This window comes from Microplitis mediator, chromosome 6 (genome assembly GCF_029852145.1).
Source record: "Microplitis mediator isolate UGA2020A chromosome 6, iyMicMedi2.1, whole genome shotgun sequence".
In the NCBI taxonomy this organism is placed as follows: Eukaryota; Metazoa; Arthropoda; class Insecta; order Hymenoptera; family Braconidae; genus Microplitis; species Microplitis mediator.
In genome coordinates this window covers 24084897-24102925 of record NC_079974.1, presented here as the reverse complement: position 1 = coordinate 24102925, position 18029 = coordinate 24084897, and the positions used below count along the sequence as shown (strand labels likewise).

Sequence of the window (18029 nt, the reverse complement as noted above, 5' to 3'; positions counted from 1 at the left end):
TTGAGTCGTAAAAAAATGAAATCATTATTTTTTATTATATTTGTTTTTGGTAACTTTGAAATATATATAATTTATTTATTTAACTAACAATTGTTACTAATCAATCTAAATTTAAAAATTTGTTATTTTCAATCCACCGTATCTTCAGCAGCATAAACCGCTCTGAGAGTCGTGAAGTATGAAAAGGTCGTCGACAAAAACTGAAACAAGAATACAATTATTTAGTGCACTTTACTGAACTGTATATAAAAAAGAAATTAACGTGCGTACTGATGTATAATATTGTAAACAGAGACTAGGCATCAATCCGTATATTGATATTGTAATTGGTGATTGTGATCGACAAATTACGCTCATTGTAGTTTTTATCATGTTAACAGAACCTTTTATCCATTTACTATTATAAGCACTCCACCCGATTTCTTGACTCTGAAGTAAGCAATTTTGAAATGATGTCAATAATTGATTATATTTAATCATCATTTCCGCCAAATAGTTTTGGCAGAATTTTCCTACCATATTGATCACCGAAATTTTGCTTCTGATAGCTCGTAAGAAAAAGTTTTTTCGCGAGAGAAAGTATTTCCTGTAATAAGAAATCCTTTTTTTCTGTGTACTATTTTTAATTGAAAAAGAATGACCCATATGGTGGAAAAAAATATAGAGCTAAAAGATAAAATTACTGACTACTTGAATGAGATTATCAGCGGGCCAGGCATAAATAAAAAGTTCAGATGTCGCATTTCCAACAATGTTGGCAATCCGTAGCTTGACGGATATTGGTTGATGCTGTACATAATCATCCATTAGTGCAGTCTACGATCGTTTTATTATTTTTTTTTTTGTCTTTCCATTTAATTACTCACACTTATTAACGTAAAACAGCCACAAATAACTCCAATAGTAGTAGTTGCTATCGTGGTGAGTGCTATATACCTTACTGCATATTTAACTTCATTAGCATACCTACCGATTTATTTTCAAGAATCTACACAACTTATCATAATGATTATTAACTTTAAAAAGTTACCATAGTATTTTCTGATGCTTCTTGATGCACGTCACCAACTCTGTTTCGTTTGAAACCTCCCTAAAGTAATGACTCAATACTTCAAATCTTACACAAGTGAACCATAGCAAGGTTGCCACCTGAAAATCAATTGTCAAAGCCGCTGCGACAAAAAAAAGGGCCATTATCTGTTGCAAGTACAATATTGTACGCAATACTTGACTTTTCACGACAAATGGATACGCGGTGTCCGTTGGGTAGGGATGTGACAGTAAAATAGGCTCTATTATGAATGCCAGGCAGACTGCCCACATACTGACACTCACGAAGACATGGAAAAATCCACTTTTTTCAATATATTTATTTAGATATTTTTTTTCAAGTCCGTCGGCATTTTTCATAAAGTTTTCCATTTCGTCGTGCAAGAGCTAAATCAGAAAATATTTATTTAATTAAATAAATCTTGTGTGCTAAATACTTGAGATGCTTTACTTGAAAACGGTTTGATTGCAATCGACAAATAATCAATTTCAAAAGGGCTTGGCCTGAAGCACTACTTTGACAAGCAGCTTTCACCATTATCAACAAATCGTTACGAAACACATAAACACCATTAGTTAAAGGTAAAAATAACAGTAGTAATGAAATAAATGCAGTCCACCAACGAACATTGAACCAAATTTTACTACTTTTGCTGACAGATTTCGGCAGAGGCCACGAACTCACTAAGTAAACGTTCATTTTGGTAAATTGCAAGGCAGCTTCCGGACTTGCTGTCAACTTCATTGTTCTGATAGATCTATAACTCTTAGTCAAGAAGTTGCTTCTTCAGTTGCACGGATAGAACTGACGGCGATTTCTTTACCCGGGTGGTGAGTCGTTGGGGAGAAAAGGGGAGATTGGTTTAAATAAAAACCCCTTTGTTATATTCTTCATTGTTTGTAACATATAATTATCTATAGTGTTGAGTGTAATGTATGTATTTTTCCCGGTTGTTTTCTCCGAAGGCAAAGCTATATAATTATCAGAAATATGAAATTAAATGCTGCCGGAGCCTCGATAATAAAGAAAACCTAGACTACTCTTCATTAATTTTTAATAAGTTTTTTTCACCAGCGAGGGTGAATCTATTCCTAGAATTAAATGTAGTGAAGGAAGAAAAGGTTTTAATTTTTCTTTGTTTTGTGTAACAAACTATTTTTAAATTTACACATTTGTTTCTACAAAATTAAATCTACGTATACTATTATTCATTGCCGACAATTTATATTTGTGAAAAATCTAATACTTATACTGACCATAATACTGTATTTAAAATTTAATTTTTAAATATATTGTTAATAAAATATAAAAATTACAAGAATATGCATCAGAAATTGTAATGAAAGTATTTCAGCACAGCTAAAGGACTAAATTTTCTTTACGTCTAGACCCAAGTTTTGGTTTAAAATTTTCAAGTGTTGACTCTGAGCTAAAATTGGCCAACATAATCAGCACAAAAGATTTTCAACTTTTGTTTGTTGTACTTCGTCTTTGATCATTACTATAATTATATTAATAATAAATCAATAAGAAATTAGCAAAATTGAATGATCTTTTTTATTATTAAGTTGTGTTGAGTATCTATAGTAACTAATAACATATTATTTTTTTATAAATAACAATTGTTCGGTTGTTATTCGATATCAAAATCAAGTTACTTTAATTATTTTGATATTAACAATGTACATAAATAGTATATTGTGTGACAAGGGATGAAACAAGACGATTTCAGACTAGGGTGAATTTTTTCCTGAATCACACACTATATATTTCATGATTACCTGCATCGTAACTTCAAGATTCAGTGTCGGCAGCCAGTAAGAAACAAGTTCATTAACAGCTGATGATGCGGAGAACTGTTAGAGAATGAGAAATATGTGATTTACAGTCACTTATTAAATCGCGTGCCAAATGCCAAAAGGGCGTATAAAAGTTATACGCCCTTTTGGCTTTGAAGAACCAAAAGGGCGTATAATTTTTTTGTTTTTGGTGCCAATCGTTTTGTAAACATGTTCTAAGCCTAAAAATAAAAAAAAAATTTCCAAAGCCAAAAGGGCGTATATCTTTAGATACAAAGATACAAAGATCTAAAGATATACGCCCTTTTGGCGATAGTGCGTCAAAAATTTTTTTTCTGCAGATCTTTACGTTTCGAGCGATTCTAAAAAGAATGACAAAAAAAATTTTTTTATACGCCCTTTTGGCATGGAACCCTCTCTAACTGCTGTAATACGCCCTTTTGGCATTTGGCACGCGAAATAGTAAACAAGACGAGACTATTATTTTCACTCATATTTTATTAATTTTATTTGGTTAATTAAAACTGTCACTTAAAAAATTAAATAAGTAAACTGAAGTGACAAGTAAACAAATGAGAGTAATAAGGCTGCAAATTAACATTAAATATAACTGACACTGGGCAGAAACAATTGTGTTTTTTCCCAAGTGAAGAAACACGCATGTTTCTGCCCTTTGTATGAAGGTATTTTTGAATTACGAATTCGCTGGCAGTTGTTTGCAGCATCGGCTTGAAATTAGCTTGTTTTGACTGGCTGTAGAGACACTGAAACTTGAATTTTCGATGCTGGTATCATGAAAAATCTATTCCAACTTGGATAATATGATACGAAGAGTTGTGAAGTAAGAAAAAGTTTTTGATAAAAATGTCGCATAGTAGTTCAATGAAATCGCTGGAAAAATTCCTGAAATATAAATTACGGCGGGTTTGTTAGATCTCTGTATGACAAATTCAATGCCTTTGTTTAGTTCTTTTGAATTTCTGATCCACTCAGAGTTGTAGATGGTCCAGCCAATGTTTTGGCACTAAAAAAATTTACATTTTTATTTCTCCTCCTTTTCATTGATATTTTCATGTTTAATTTTCTACTTCCCAATCTGAGGATATCGATATTTTTCGAGGATAAAGTCACTGTCTGCATTACTTACCATTCTTGTAAGGATTTCCGATGGCCACGCAGTGACGTAGAGTAACATAGAAAACCCTCCGACAATAATTACAAATTGTAATTTAACAAGCATCGGTTCATTCTACTATAAATTTTTTCCAATGATAAATAAAATAACCAATTATTTGAATCGACGATAAATATTTTACCCCAACAATATGGACGCCTCCCAAAATAACAGCAAAAGTTGTCATAATTACTGTTGTAGCGATTAAATACCGGCCAGCTTTTATTATTTCGTCGACAAACCTGCAATTAATAGCCTTATAATTCTAAAAATATAAATTAGACATCACAAATATCCCAAATACCACAACAAAAATTGGTGCTTGCGAACACAATTGTAAAACTGATAAACATTTGTTATATTTTTCATTTCCAGGCTCAAAAGCTCTAACCGAGCGATCGAAAACCAAAGCAGCATAGCAATTTGGCAGTCTATTGAGCCGATTGAGGAGCAGAGGATTCCCGCAAAGGCTTGATGGATGTAGATTATTTCATAATTCGGATGATTTTCGACGGAGAACGGGTACTTGGCCTCAGTTGGGAGTCTCTGAGGCAGAACGAGAGGTCCCAAAATCACTCCAACACTTGCTACCAGCGAACAAACATTCAAAGTTACGTGAACTAGTCCGCAGTTTTTGATGTAACCCAAAAATATTTCTTTTTCGAAAGGCTCAGCTACTTTTACGTACTCCTCCATTTCATCGAGCAAAAACTACCAAAGAAAATTTAATTTTTCACTCAAAACTATCGAATTTCATTAAAAAATTCATTTATTTTACCTTGATTCGATGATGCTGCAGCTTGCAGAAAAACATTTTCACCGCACACTGGCCGCAGGATACCGCGAGACAAAGAGATTTCGTGAACTCTAGTACGTTTCTTCGATCAATGTATGCCGCATAAATCAAAGGTATCACTAGGAAAATTCCCAGCAGCCATGAAATCCACCATTTTATCTTAAATAATAAGACATCTCGTCTGCTCGAGTTCTTTCCCGGCGGCCAGGAGCAAACCAGCGTCACTGTTAACTTTGTATACGCGATCGCGAATTCTGGATTAATTTTAAACATTTTGTTAAGACGGTTTCCCTTCGAGTGTCTTGGCTCCGAAGGGGAAATACATTTGCTATTCACCTTTCAAACATATAATTTACCTAGATGGAGTTATTAATAACAGGTATATGCAGCTACTGCATTTTTCAAAATAAAATTATCGAAAAAAATTTTTCTTTGCCGTCAAATGATTAGAAAATTTTTTTTTACCCTCCAAAATATTTGAATTTTTCACAAATGATCTATTCAGTATTTCAGATGTGATTTTTTTTTTATTTTCAAGAGAAAATTGTATGTCAGAACTTGAATGTTCATTTTTAATTGACGCTGTACATACGGCGATGATATGTTCCATGAAATAATAATTCACTTTTGTATTAATAAAGTATCATTTAATTGCTATGAGCTGTGAATGTAAGGGATCTTTATGAAATTTTTTTCGTAGACTATATTATTATCTATAATTGTATACAAAGAAGACCCTAGACGGTTTAAGAAGTTCATTAACCTGGACTTTTTTTTATATAAATAGACGAACAAATTTTTTTTTCAATTTTTTTTCTATCATTTGATTCTAGAATTTGTATTCATATTTATTGCTATCATCTTAAAATTATTTTTTTATGGCCATTATTTCGTGTACCATTTTACCAAACTGTAAAAAAATAAAATTTTATTTTTTTTTAATTTGAAAAAAAAAAAAAAAAAAAAAAAAAAAAAAAAAAAAAATTGTATAATTATCAGGTGCAAATAATTTATCATGTGAAGGTATACTACCATGATATGATAAATTTTTCAATGGATAAATTCAACAAATGATGAATTACCGACAGTACGTTATTTATGTATCTGTTGATAAAACAGAATCTTACTATCGGTAAAAATAAAATTTCGAGGTAAAATATTATAAGAAGAATACCTGCAGATATATGACCTACTAAATAAATAATTAACACCTGGAAAAGTGAAAAAAAAATTAGTCATTTTACACATGAGTGGATAATGAAATTTAATATCAAAATAAATGATTTAATTATTTGCTTTTCCATTCAAGTTTGAATAATTGTTGAGGAATATACAATATAATAATATATACATTTATTATAGTAGCCAATAAATAATAATTAATCAATAATATTTTATTATCACGGCAATAAATTAAAATGATGTATAATAAGTACGGTGACAGAATACGAATATGATTTATCGCTGATTTGATGACATTAATTTTCCGAGTTTCCCGTTGCAGAGTTGTACGTTCGTTCTGTTTCTCGGTATTGCACGTACATTCGTGATTTACTTCAAAGACCTATTAATTGCTCCACGGCTCCGATGATTGGCCATAGCTAATTAATCTTCACTTCCTATTGTTTGATTATTGGCTGCGTCGAATTTTTTATTTAATCGCTTACTAAATAATCATAAAAAACAAGTCATTGTTAATCGCAATAGTAGTTTAATTAACATGTTTTATTTTATTTTTTGAGCTTAATTGTCTCCTGGGAAAATAGTTCACAGCAACTGTTTAAGTTGGATAATTTTCGAGAAGCATCAGTAGCGAAATCGACTAACTATTGAATAACGCTATACTGTTTTGTTGTATTTGGTACTAGTAGAGTAATTCTAAAGCAAGTGTACATTGAACTATACTGATGAGTATGATTTGTTCACTGAGACGAAACTATTGTAAATCGAATGAAATACTTGATGAACAGTTACTAAGATCTTAACCAAGTTATTCAGCATAAACACTTGCTGCAGACTATTTACGAAGTAATAATTAGTGCTAAGGATATTCAAATATGTTATTGTGTTTGCTTATCTAACCAAATTGACACTTTAAATCAAAAGAATATTTTTATCAATTTCATTTCAGGACATTTGAAAATTGTTCAAAAAAACTTTCTCGTCTAGAAAACTTGAAAACATTCTGTAGAATTTAAAAATTAAAAGGGGATTGCAGATGATTTTGTCAAAGTTTTTCTCCTAATCGAAACTCTTATGATGCACTACTCATGTCTATGATCTAGCAATTCTTAGTTTAATTCAATGAAAATTTCCAGTCAATTGGGAGAAAAGTTCTGAAAAATCTTCTATCTACTGAGTGAGTGTAGAAAGGAATGTTCCGTTTGTCCACTCGAGTGCGAAAGATAAAAAAGTACAAGCCCTTCTTGAGAAAAAAGAAATTATAAGCAAAGAAAACTAAAATTAGAACCACTGTACGACAGTTCAATACAGTAATGATAGTAATAAACAATTGTGAATTTTTTTAATGACTTAAATACCCAGGTAAAAATATTTAGTCGAAAATACGCCGAAAAGGCTAAATCTAGCTGAAATTACGCCGAAATCATACAATTTTATTACAAGAGACCTAAATTTTGCCGTAATCACGTCAAAATCGAAGAATTTTATTGGAAAAGGCCGAAAGTTGGCCGGAAAAATTGAGCCAGGCATTTTTAGGCCTATATTTCAGCCGTGTTCACTATCCCGAGTCGAAATTTAGAGCCCATTTAGAGCCTTCTAAAGTCGGTCCTATTTCGGACTTGGAGGCTCTAAATAGAGTCTGTTTCTATGTTAAATTAGGTCCGATTTTGGTCCCTGAGGTGCTGCAAATTTCCGTTTTCGGCACTTGCGGGCTCAATCTAGGACCTGATGAAAATTAAAATTAGGTCCGATTTAGGGCCTGTAAGCCCTGGTTTATTGTAATAATAATAATATTAATAATAATCATCATAAATTATTCAATTATAATGAATCGAAATTTATTACGAGACTAATATTGTCGGACTTGAAGGCTCAAAATCGGACCTTTTAGTGAATGTTAGGACCTCTGGGTTCAAAGTCGGAGCTACAGGACTACAGGGCTCTAAATCGGATCTATTTAGGGCTAGAGGGATCTATATAGGCTCTAAATTTCGACTCGGGATCTGAGCCTTTTGTCAACTACTTTTCGGGCGCGAAAAAATTTTACTATTTTTTTCTTGCTTGAAATTTTTTTACCTGGGTAACTATAAATATTTATATTGATCTAAGACTTACTAATAAAGTATCGAGGGTATCAAAACAACAATTATTGATGTAGAGCTGCCGACCAAAATAGCCGAGAGTATTATAGCAATCTCAATAGCCGTAGGCTCAATTGTATTTGGTTTCTATACAGCAATCAAATGAAAAACAAAATAAAAATATATTGATATATAATAAATACATGTTGAAATAAATCCTGGAGGTCAGATAAAATTGAGAACTATTATTAAAAAGTTCTGCTAGTTTATTGATAAAAAGAAATGCTTTTGACAAAATAAATAATTTAAAACTTTCTAAAGAGCATTTGAGCAGTAAATTGAATAAAACTTTCATTGACAAACAATTACAAAATACATAAAATCAAAAGTTGTCAAAATTATAAAATATAATTATAAACAATTGTTGTTAATTTTTATTAAAATTAAATTTAATAAAAAGTTTAATTGCTTTTAGTAGCTCTGTTATTATTTTTATTATTAAATTAGTTAACTTTATAGCTACCTGAGCGTCGATGTTCTGTGAGCAGACAAAAGAAGCGAGCGAGAGGAAAAATAACGTTCGCAACATCGTTTTAGTGGAGCGAATTACGCTTTGTTGGATAAATTCGGTCGACTGATTCGATCAGAGCGTTAACGATACCTATTATCGAGTACACGTTTCCTTATCTTTATATTGAAAAACAGAAACATATGAAATCACACGATTGGTAGCCAAATCTCATTAATTAATTGATAAGATAATGAGACACATTGAGACAATCGGGTATTTTTAAAAGATAACTTTATCTTTGCATTTGTTTGTTATTTTTCGATAGCGATAGCTTTGCGATTTATGTGTTTTTTCCAAGACTTTGACTGAATATAAGCCATTTTAAAGGAAAAATGGCATTAAGAACTATCTACTTCGCTTCAAGTAATATCTCCGGAGACGACCGTATTTTTTACCCAGGGGAAATATTTTTATATCTTCAGATATATTACGATAAACTATAGGTGATGAAAAATTTGATGCTCTTGACGGTTATAAATGAATTCCAGTTATTTGTTGGATACCAAAAATAACAACAATGTTTTTTTTTTGTTATTTATTCAAAGGAACCTTGTGATTTGAAACTGAGTTTTTGGATCATTTTTCCGTGATAAGTGATAGCATATAATTCACTGGAATGGAAAAAATTTTGTAAAGATATTATTTTTTTGACAGAAAAGAATCGAAATTTATTGACACTTTCCAAAAAAAAAGTCAAGATATTTTTAATTAAACTCAGGTTTTTTTTGGTTAATGAATTGGAAAGTAGGCAACAGATTGGTCTAGGCAACAAAATAGTCTTTTGATTGTGACATAAGTTATTTAAATCAGTTGATTATTTTTTGAAATATTTATAACGCGTATACTTTTTCGTAGCCTTGTTAGAAAATGGAAATAAAAAATATTAAACGAGGAATGATAATGTTTTTTATCAATATTAAGATTGAAATAAAAGTACAGTTTGAAAGAGAGATAACTATTGACAAGTATATTGAATATTCAAGTGTTGATCGAATATAAATCTATTTGAACAGCTAAATCTATTCAATATTCCCATAGACCGTACACTATGAATCTGAATCGTTCGATGAAAATTTTCTCCTCTGTCTCTATTATCCTCACTTTATTCTCTGCAGGACTCGCTTGCTCGGCGGGGTCACCAGCTCACTCGAAAACTCTGCCAATATCGCTCACTCACATTGAGTACACTCGTACCAAAAAAAAAAAGTAAACTCATAACAGGAAAATTCCGAAACCAATTGATTGTGAATCCAGTAAACAGTAAGCCGAGGCTTCAAATTTAATCTTTCCTTAACCAACGGCTCGTATTTTTTTTTTTTAACAACAAAAATATTTACTGAGGAACGTATTCATACTCACATATATACATTTGTATGCACATATATAGTCATTTGTACAGAGCTAATTATAATTGATCAACTTGCTTTGAGACAACGTAACTTATTATTGCCGTTGTTGTAATTTTTACAATTATTTGTTATTGGCAATATTATTATTATTATTATTATTATTATTATTATTATTATTATTATTATTATTATTATTATTATTATTATTATTATTATTATTATTATTATTATTATTATTATTATTATTATTATTATTATTATTATTATTATTATTATTATTATTATTATTATTATTATTATTATTATTATTATTATTATTATGAAATTTATTTTTGCGCCTCTCTATATATATTTATCATTTTGTATTTATTGTAAGGCCCTTAGGGACCTAAGGCTTCAGGGCCTAAAAATTTTAATAAATAAATAAATAAATATATAAATAGATGTATAATCATATAATAATTTGTCTTACAAATCAATGACCTCTGTATCAGAGCTTAGAATAATATTCAAAATTATAATAATTCATAAAATCGATAAAGTTCTTGCCGGTCAATAGATTTAGTATAAAACGGACTAGATTAAATTTTGTTGCCAACAAAGGCGAGTAATTTAACTGAGATTAACATATTATACTCTCGAATATTAATCCTGCTTTCAATAAATTTATCTCTTCCATATTATATATTATATATTAATAATACATATACATTTCCCTTTTTAAATATTTAATACTCGGCATTAAATCTCTCGTAATTTATTTTTCAATAACGATCTATATTATCTATATTTATATATATAATATATATATATATATATATATATATATATAGAGGGTAAGAAGCTAATTTTCATGCGACTCCACGTCTCGGGATAAATATCGACAAACAAAGCAGAGCGACTCGAATATTAGCTACCATTTATTTATCTTTTCTTCTCGAGAAGAGAAAAAAAAATGAATTAATAAAATTGTATTATAGACGAAGACCGAATACGTAATATCTGAATCTGGATCGAAGTATTAAAACAATTTAAAAAAAAAAAAAGATACAAAACTTTTGTTAAATTACTTTTCAAATAATAACAATAAAATTTAAAATGAGTTTGAATTTTTTTCATTACTGTAAATACATAATCCCTTGTTATACTTTTAATACTTAGGTCACAGTGACTGACGTATTGGCAATCTGTATTATATTATGATTATGAATATGATTGATTTTGATATTTAAAATTTTTTTCAAAGCTGATTAAATAAAAGATTTTATCTCAAAATGATGTTTTATTAATTATTCAAATTAAATAGGGGAGACCGGGGCAAGACGGCCCACCTAAGCCGGTTATTATTATTTGTGGCTTTTAACCATCAAGTCGATTTACTCTTGTCCAACTTGAACTCAATTCACCAAAATTTTGGTGAAGCTCCTGAAAAAAAATTTTTTTTTTTGGGGCAAGACGGCCCCCTCCGAAAAAAAATGAAAAAAAAAATTTTTTTTTTTTAATTGTAAAAAAATTTCCCGCGTAACAAATGTTTATATTTTTCTCTTTAACAACTGTATTTATTTTAATATTACTCGAAATAACCTTTTTTGATATAATACGAGTCATTTTTTCACTTCTGTAGAAAATTGATTATTGGTTTTTTTAACTTTTTCAAATGCTCTATTTCAATCCAAATCCATATAATTAACCAAAAAATGATATTTCTATTAAATTAATCATGACTAGGTTATAATACTATGAAATACATTTTCTTTTAGAATTTTTGAGTGGTTCATTTTGCCCCAAGTTTCACGTATCGGGCTAAAAATGAGTAAATAATCTAAATTTGTGATAATCAAAAGAAAACAAGAAAAAAAAATTTTTGGGTAATTTTTGAGGTGGGCCTTCTTGCCCCAGATGGGCCGTCTTGCCCCGGTCTCCCCTAGGTCAAATTTTTTGCCACTGACAAACAAAAAGTTTTTTAAAAATGTTTTAAACTTCAGAAAATAAGAATAATGACAGTAATTATTAGTGAAAGATAATTTGGAAGCTTCCTTACCCTTTCTCGAAATATTTCAGCTGAGAATTTATTTGCTTTCAATTTTGGTAGAACGAAATAGTTGTTTAAACAGTGACACATGATACACGAAACTGAAAGTAATCAGTAGTGTTTATTTATCCTAAAGCGAAGCCTTATTGTTGACAAGTGCCGACATTTCATAGCTAGTATTACGCTAAATGTCGACATCACTCAGTATGTAAAGACAAAGGCAATTGTCATATCGTATATATAATATTTACCAATAGTACAACAATACAATTCCCCATCTAATTGTTGAGTATCCTTAATTGATGTTCATTCACTCGTTAATTAAATCAATCGGTTTTTATAACAAACAAAAAAAATTATACTCGGGCAAACTTTTAATTACCTCCCAAAGCTGAGTATTCAAGTGAAACTTTAAAATCCCTATCTTTTTTGAAAAATATTTTTATTATATTGTATATCGCACATCTGCAGTAATTAAATTTTCATTCACTCACTGCAAATAATCCATCATATTTTTTTATCAACGGTAGAATACTTCTGCGTAAGCTATTGAAATAAATAAACAATGATATCAGAATGTAAATAATTAAAAAAGTATAAACAGATAAGTGGATTAAAAGTAATTATTTATTAAACTTGGATTAAAAACATTTTTTTTTTTTTATTAAAACAGTTTTTTATCTTCTACGTTCATCACCGTGATCATTTCCATTGCTATTATGAACGTCGGCATGAAAACCGGTATCGTCTGCATGGTACTTGACAGTCCGGAAATTACCACCTGGTTCCTGAACGGTGTACTCTCCAGTCACTTCTTTACCTATTTTGAGAGCAGAAAAGAACATAATTTATCAATCAGAAAAGCTTTTTCCTTAAATCGGATGAGTAACAAAAATCAGAGCAAATACTGACCATCTCTATGCTCTTTTTGCCCGTGAAAGTCCTTGGAATGTTGATCCTTAACTCCGTAAGCGAATTCGTAGTGCGGATGCGCTACATAGTCATGATGATGATGTCCGTGTTTGTCAACCCAGTTTATTTCTTGATCGTCACCGATCACTGGGCCATGGAAGTGTTGGAACGAGTGCGCGTGTCCATTTGCTCTGACGCTGATGACACAAATCGCTGATAAAATTAATATTCCAGTCAATCCGGACGGCATATTTATAATTAAATATTTAGCTAGACTCTGGAACTCGAGAACACTGAGAGACCAAATCGATACTATAAGATTTTGTATCAACTAACGTGCTTTTATACTCGTGATTCTTTGAAAATTAAACTCGATGGCTTAACAAAGTAAAAAAAGTACGCGCTTGAGTGCGTATTGGTTAAATTTTATGATCTGTTGACTTTCGTTACGTTTTTAAAAAAAACGTATAATACACAAGTTTCACTTTCTTCAAATTATCTCATAGACGTAACGAAATTATTTAATTTCAAAATGAATGTGACCGCCCAGAGAGGAAAGTACCACGGACCCAGGCTTGGCCCAGACTTGGCCCAACTTTGTAGAACCTTGGGCCAGGCTTGTAAGCCAGTCTTTGCCCAGTCTTGGTAGAAGCCTGGAATGATAATCTCGGGCCAAGCCTGGTTGCCAGACCTGGCCCATGCTTGGTTTCCAGACCTGGCCCAGGCTTCCAGGAAACGAATAAATTTAATTTAAAAAAATTTGTTATTATTAACCTCGTAGAATTCATGATCATTAAGGTTTTAATTATCTAAGGGAGGTAAATGATGTGAAAAAAACTCGGTGGAAATTCTGCTGGACTCTGGGCGCGAACTGCCGTCCTTCTGATTACTGGGTCCGAACGGTAGCTACTGGACGAACCTACTTACGTTGAACTGGTACATTTATATGATCTACTTATATAAACCATAGGTGTATCCAAACTTGAGTAATCCTACCTTGGCCCAAGCCTGGCTTGCCATTGGATAGCCAAGGCTAGGTTACCCAGTCTTGGCCCAAGTCTGGCTTGCCATTGGATGGCCAAGGCTAAGTTACCCAGTCCTGGCCCAAGCCTGGGCCAATATAGGTGTGCCAAAGCTAGGTTCCCCAGTGCTGGGCCAAGTAGGGGCCCGTTGTTCAACTCTGGCAGCTCCTGTATGGGCGATGACAGAGAATAAGACGATTTTACAAAATCCTCTAGGGACGAACAATGACTTTATTGCTATATAAGAGTTTGAGAATTGAAAACAAACAAACAAAAGTTTTAGCGAGCTGTTAAAAACACGTAGAGCTTGTCTATATACACGTATTGCCGCTCTTGGAGGAAACAAGTATCTGAAGCGAAGATTACGGCAATAAATTATGCAGCGTAATAACGTTTGCCCGGATTAGCAACCTTGTGTCCTTGGATTGCAATATTTCACGATGTGCCGGTCGAGTCGAGTCTGTTTCCCGACTAGAGAAAAATATCAAAGACAAGACAAGATTCTAGACGGTGGACTCTGGATTCTAGATATTATTATACTCTAATGCTGAACCGGACTAAAGCTAAAAAAAAAAGTAGCTTCCGAGTTGCAGGCTGGTGCTACGGAAAAGCGAGACCTAAAGAAAATAAAATACGAGAGCTTAATTTCATGCTTTAGCTCTGTAGCTACAGAGGACATATTTATACGGGTCATTTTACTTTTCATATTTTTTACAACAAGCTTTTGGATGTCAACGTCAACGGCAACGGTATCCAATCCGCGTAATGCGGATAAGAAAGCATAAATATATAGTAAATAACAATAATAAAGAGCAAGAAAAAATGTAAATGCGAAATAGAATAATAATATTCCAGGGGGACAGATAGAAATAAAAAATTAGCATACCTCTACAAATCTCCTCAGCAGACATTTATTGTTATTGTCGAATTAACCTGCTACAAGTTGTGTTTTTAAATAAATAAATAAACATGACATCATGCACGCATGATAAAGTACTAAGCAGTTTGTAAGAAAAAAATTAGTAACACTGTGTAGGCAACTGATTCAAATTGCTAGATGTCGCCATACGTTATCTTGGAATTCGCATTATCTTGATAAATTTCCACAAACTTAGTAGATTCATATATATATATATATGGGTTTGGATACAAACTGGTTGGACGATAGAGATGAATAGTTCTGTTTGTCGGATAGTTTTCTTGGAGCAGTGGTTCGAGGACAGAACTCGCGTCACCACACAGAACTGCAGAGTTTAGATCTAAGTAGTTGTAGGTCATGATCATCATCTTGTTGGTGAAATTCCTAGAGGGTGCGATATGGTAAAACTCTTACGGATGTCGGTGGTTGAAAACCCGGTTTCGGATGCTGCCGAAGTATCCACGAACCGGCAGTCTGTCTACGTCTGCTCGAAAAGGAGAACGTACCGAATTGTAATTGCACTTTAATTAAGTCGTAATTTAAGGACATACCTTGCAAGAGAGGACATTCGGAGAGTGTCGAATTCAGTTAGAGCAGAGTGCCTTTAGTGGCAAGTGCAGAGTACAGAGTATGGAGTACAGAGTAATTCGAACTATCCGACGGTTTACTATCATGATTGCCATCAGGGGATAGGGAATAGGAATTGGGAACAGGAACGAGAACAGACCAGATCCACCATAGTCTCGATTCCCGTTCTCACTTACTCTGGCCTATCGTTGCCTCTCCTTGTGTATCCCTCCCCCCTTCAATGCAGTTTCTAGAGAGATTTCTACAGTCCTCCAATTCATATGCAAATTAAAGCACCGGCGACCTCCAGGCATTGTTCGCACCGAGTTTCAGTGTCTCGAGTTGACTTACTACATGAATTTCCCCGAAACTCCTCGCGGGTGTGGATGTGGGTGTGGGTGTAGAAGTGGGTGTGGGTTTACCGTGTAATTGATACTCACCCTTGTCGAGTTCTTTCCTCTGCTCGGTGCGTCTGGAAAAGTAGATTTATTGCTATGACGACAAATATCGTAGTTGTTTTATGTGGATAAGACAACCGTTGAAAATAATAAAGATAAATTTTTATTTCGAGCATTCGTACTCGATCACCTTTGTCCGTTCTCGCCTTTGTTAGTTTTTTTTTTTTTTCGTTTCTTTTCTTTTCTTTTTTTCGGAGAGATGACAAGGAGTTTCCGTCGCATTATCACCGGCCTCTTAGGAGCTATTCATACTTCTCTGCCCGGGGGAACCTGCCTGGAAAAAATCCTTATTTCTATTTTTTCTGCTCCTGTCTTATTATTATTTTCATTATGGTTATTGTTATCATTATTGTTATTTTTTACTATTATTTATGTGATATTATTAATAATCCTTTAGGTTCTTTGTCTTGTTTTTATCTTAAGTGGATTACGTGGTACGGCTGGATGAATAATAAGTTGAGCAATAATTGTTGCTCTGATAGCTACCGCCATTTATCTTTTTTTTTTTTTAATAACTATCCATTACTTTAATCAATTTATTTCGTTTGTCTAGGTCCTGTTCCACAAGATTATTTCGTCAATCGATTAATAAAATTTTTTTTTTCTTACCGATATCAAATTGATTATTTGTGACTATTGCATGATTAGTCCCAGTAAAAAATATCAAAGGAGTAATAATTCAAATAACAAAAAAATTTTTTAATTTCCTTGATGCGTCATAACTTTTAAAAATGCATATTATTTTTTACAAGCACTTAAATTATTGTTATTTTTTTGCCTGAAAAACATCAAAAATTCGATTAAAATTCAAGCGAAAAAAAATTTTCATACGTGAGTAAAATAACAAAGTACATTTATATTTTTTTACCGCCGGAAATTATACATATAAATGGAAATATTTTGTATCATTATTATTATTATTATTTTTTTTTTATAAAAAAATCTCCACTTCTGTCGACGTTCAATTCACGAATAAAATTAACATGAGTGAAAAATATTTTATTTAAGAGTCCTATACCCGTCCACGAGTATATATGAGAGAGTAAACTTTTTTTACATCAAACCCAAGATTTTTCTTTTTAGATTTTTTTATTTCTCGTGTACTATACGTCCAGCATTTAAAATGGAACCCAACTCAGAAAGCACGTACGTGTGACTTTATTATAGTTTTTGTCAAGTGGCTTTCCTTGTACTTGCACACGCTCGCGCTCACGTATCATCATACTAACTATAATTTAATATATATGTATACATATTTAATCATAATTATTATAAATAAAATAACAAACAACTTTGGTAAAATTATCCGACTGAATCCTGATAAAAACTTTAATGAAATCTGTCTGAACCCTCGGGATTTACGAAACCTTAAATATTCCCCGGTCATCATAACACAGATCGATAATAAAATACCAAAATTAACTTAAATTTTCCAACTCATATATTTATTTAATAAATAAATCGCGTGCCAAATGCCAAAAGGGCGTATAAAAGTTATAGGGGAGGGTGGGGCAGAGCGGCCCCCCTAAGCCAATTATTATTTTTTGTGGCTTTCAACCATAGAATCACTTTACTTTTGTCCTATTTCGAACAAATTTATGGACATTTTACCAAAATTCTAAAAAATTTTTTTTTTTTTTGTGGGGCAGAGCGGCCCCCCTTCAAAAAGTGATAAAAAAAATTTTTTTTTTCGTTTTTTTTTTTTTAAATTGTTTTCATCATTAAGAATGTATTTCTTTCTCTTGACAACTATTTTTGGTTTTATATTACTCGAAAAAAATTTTTTAAAGCGTAAAAAATCGTTCACTCTCGATTACCTTAATTACTAATTGTTATTTAATAAAAAAAAAATCAATTCTATAATTTTACTTTATTTCAAAAATTTATCAACTAAAAAAAAAAATTTAATTTTTACAAATTTTTAGTGACCAAATTTGCCTCTTACGTAGAGAAACGGCCGAAAAATATGAAAAAATAATTTTTTTGGAACTTTCGGCTGGTCCATTTTGCCCCAGGTGTTATGCGTAGGGCTAGAAATGTAGAATTATAATAATTTTTTTTATAATTTAACGATAAAAATATGAAAAAATCACTTTTTTAAAATTTTGGGCTTGTC

At 31.8% G+C, this 18029-nt stretch overlaps 2 protein-coding genes across 2 annotated transcripts; both read right to left on the bottom strand.

Annotated features, from left to right (window-relative positions):
- Positions 1-128: 128 nt before the first annotated feature.
- LOC130670590 (uncharacterized) lies at positions 129-5398 on the bottom strand. The gene is made up of 11 exons (XM_057474003.1): positions 4803-5398; positions 4329-4735; positions 4167-4266; positions 3998-4099; positions 3663-3874; positions 1502-1835; positions 1031-1437; positions 867-966; positions 688-789; positions 271-429; positions 129-200 (listed from the first exon to the last, which is right to left on the bottom strand). Exons 1-11 carry the CDS (start codon positions 5091-5093, stop codon positions 129-131), a joined length of 2286 nt encoding a protein of 761 aa, XP_057329986.1. The 5' UTR covers positions 5094-5398.
- A 7278-nt stretch (positions 5399-12676) lies between these two features.
- LOC130669656 (cuticle protein 8-like) lies at positions 12677-13518 on the bottom strand. The gene is made up of 2 exons (XM_057472671.1): positions 12948-13518; positions 12677-12855 (listed from the first exon to the last, which is right to left on the bottom strand). Exons 1-2 carry the CDS (start codon positions 13195-13197, stop codon positions 12713-12715), a joined length of 393 nt encoding a protein of 130 aa, XP_057328654.1. The 5' UTR covers positions 13198-13518; the 3' UTR covers positions 12677-12712.
- Positions 13519-18029: the final 4511 nt, after the last annotated feature.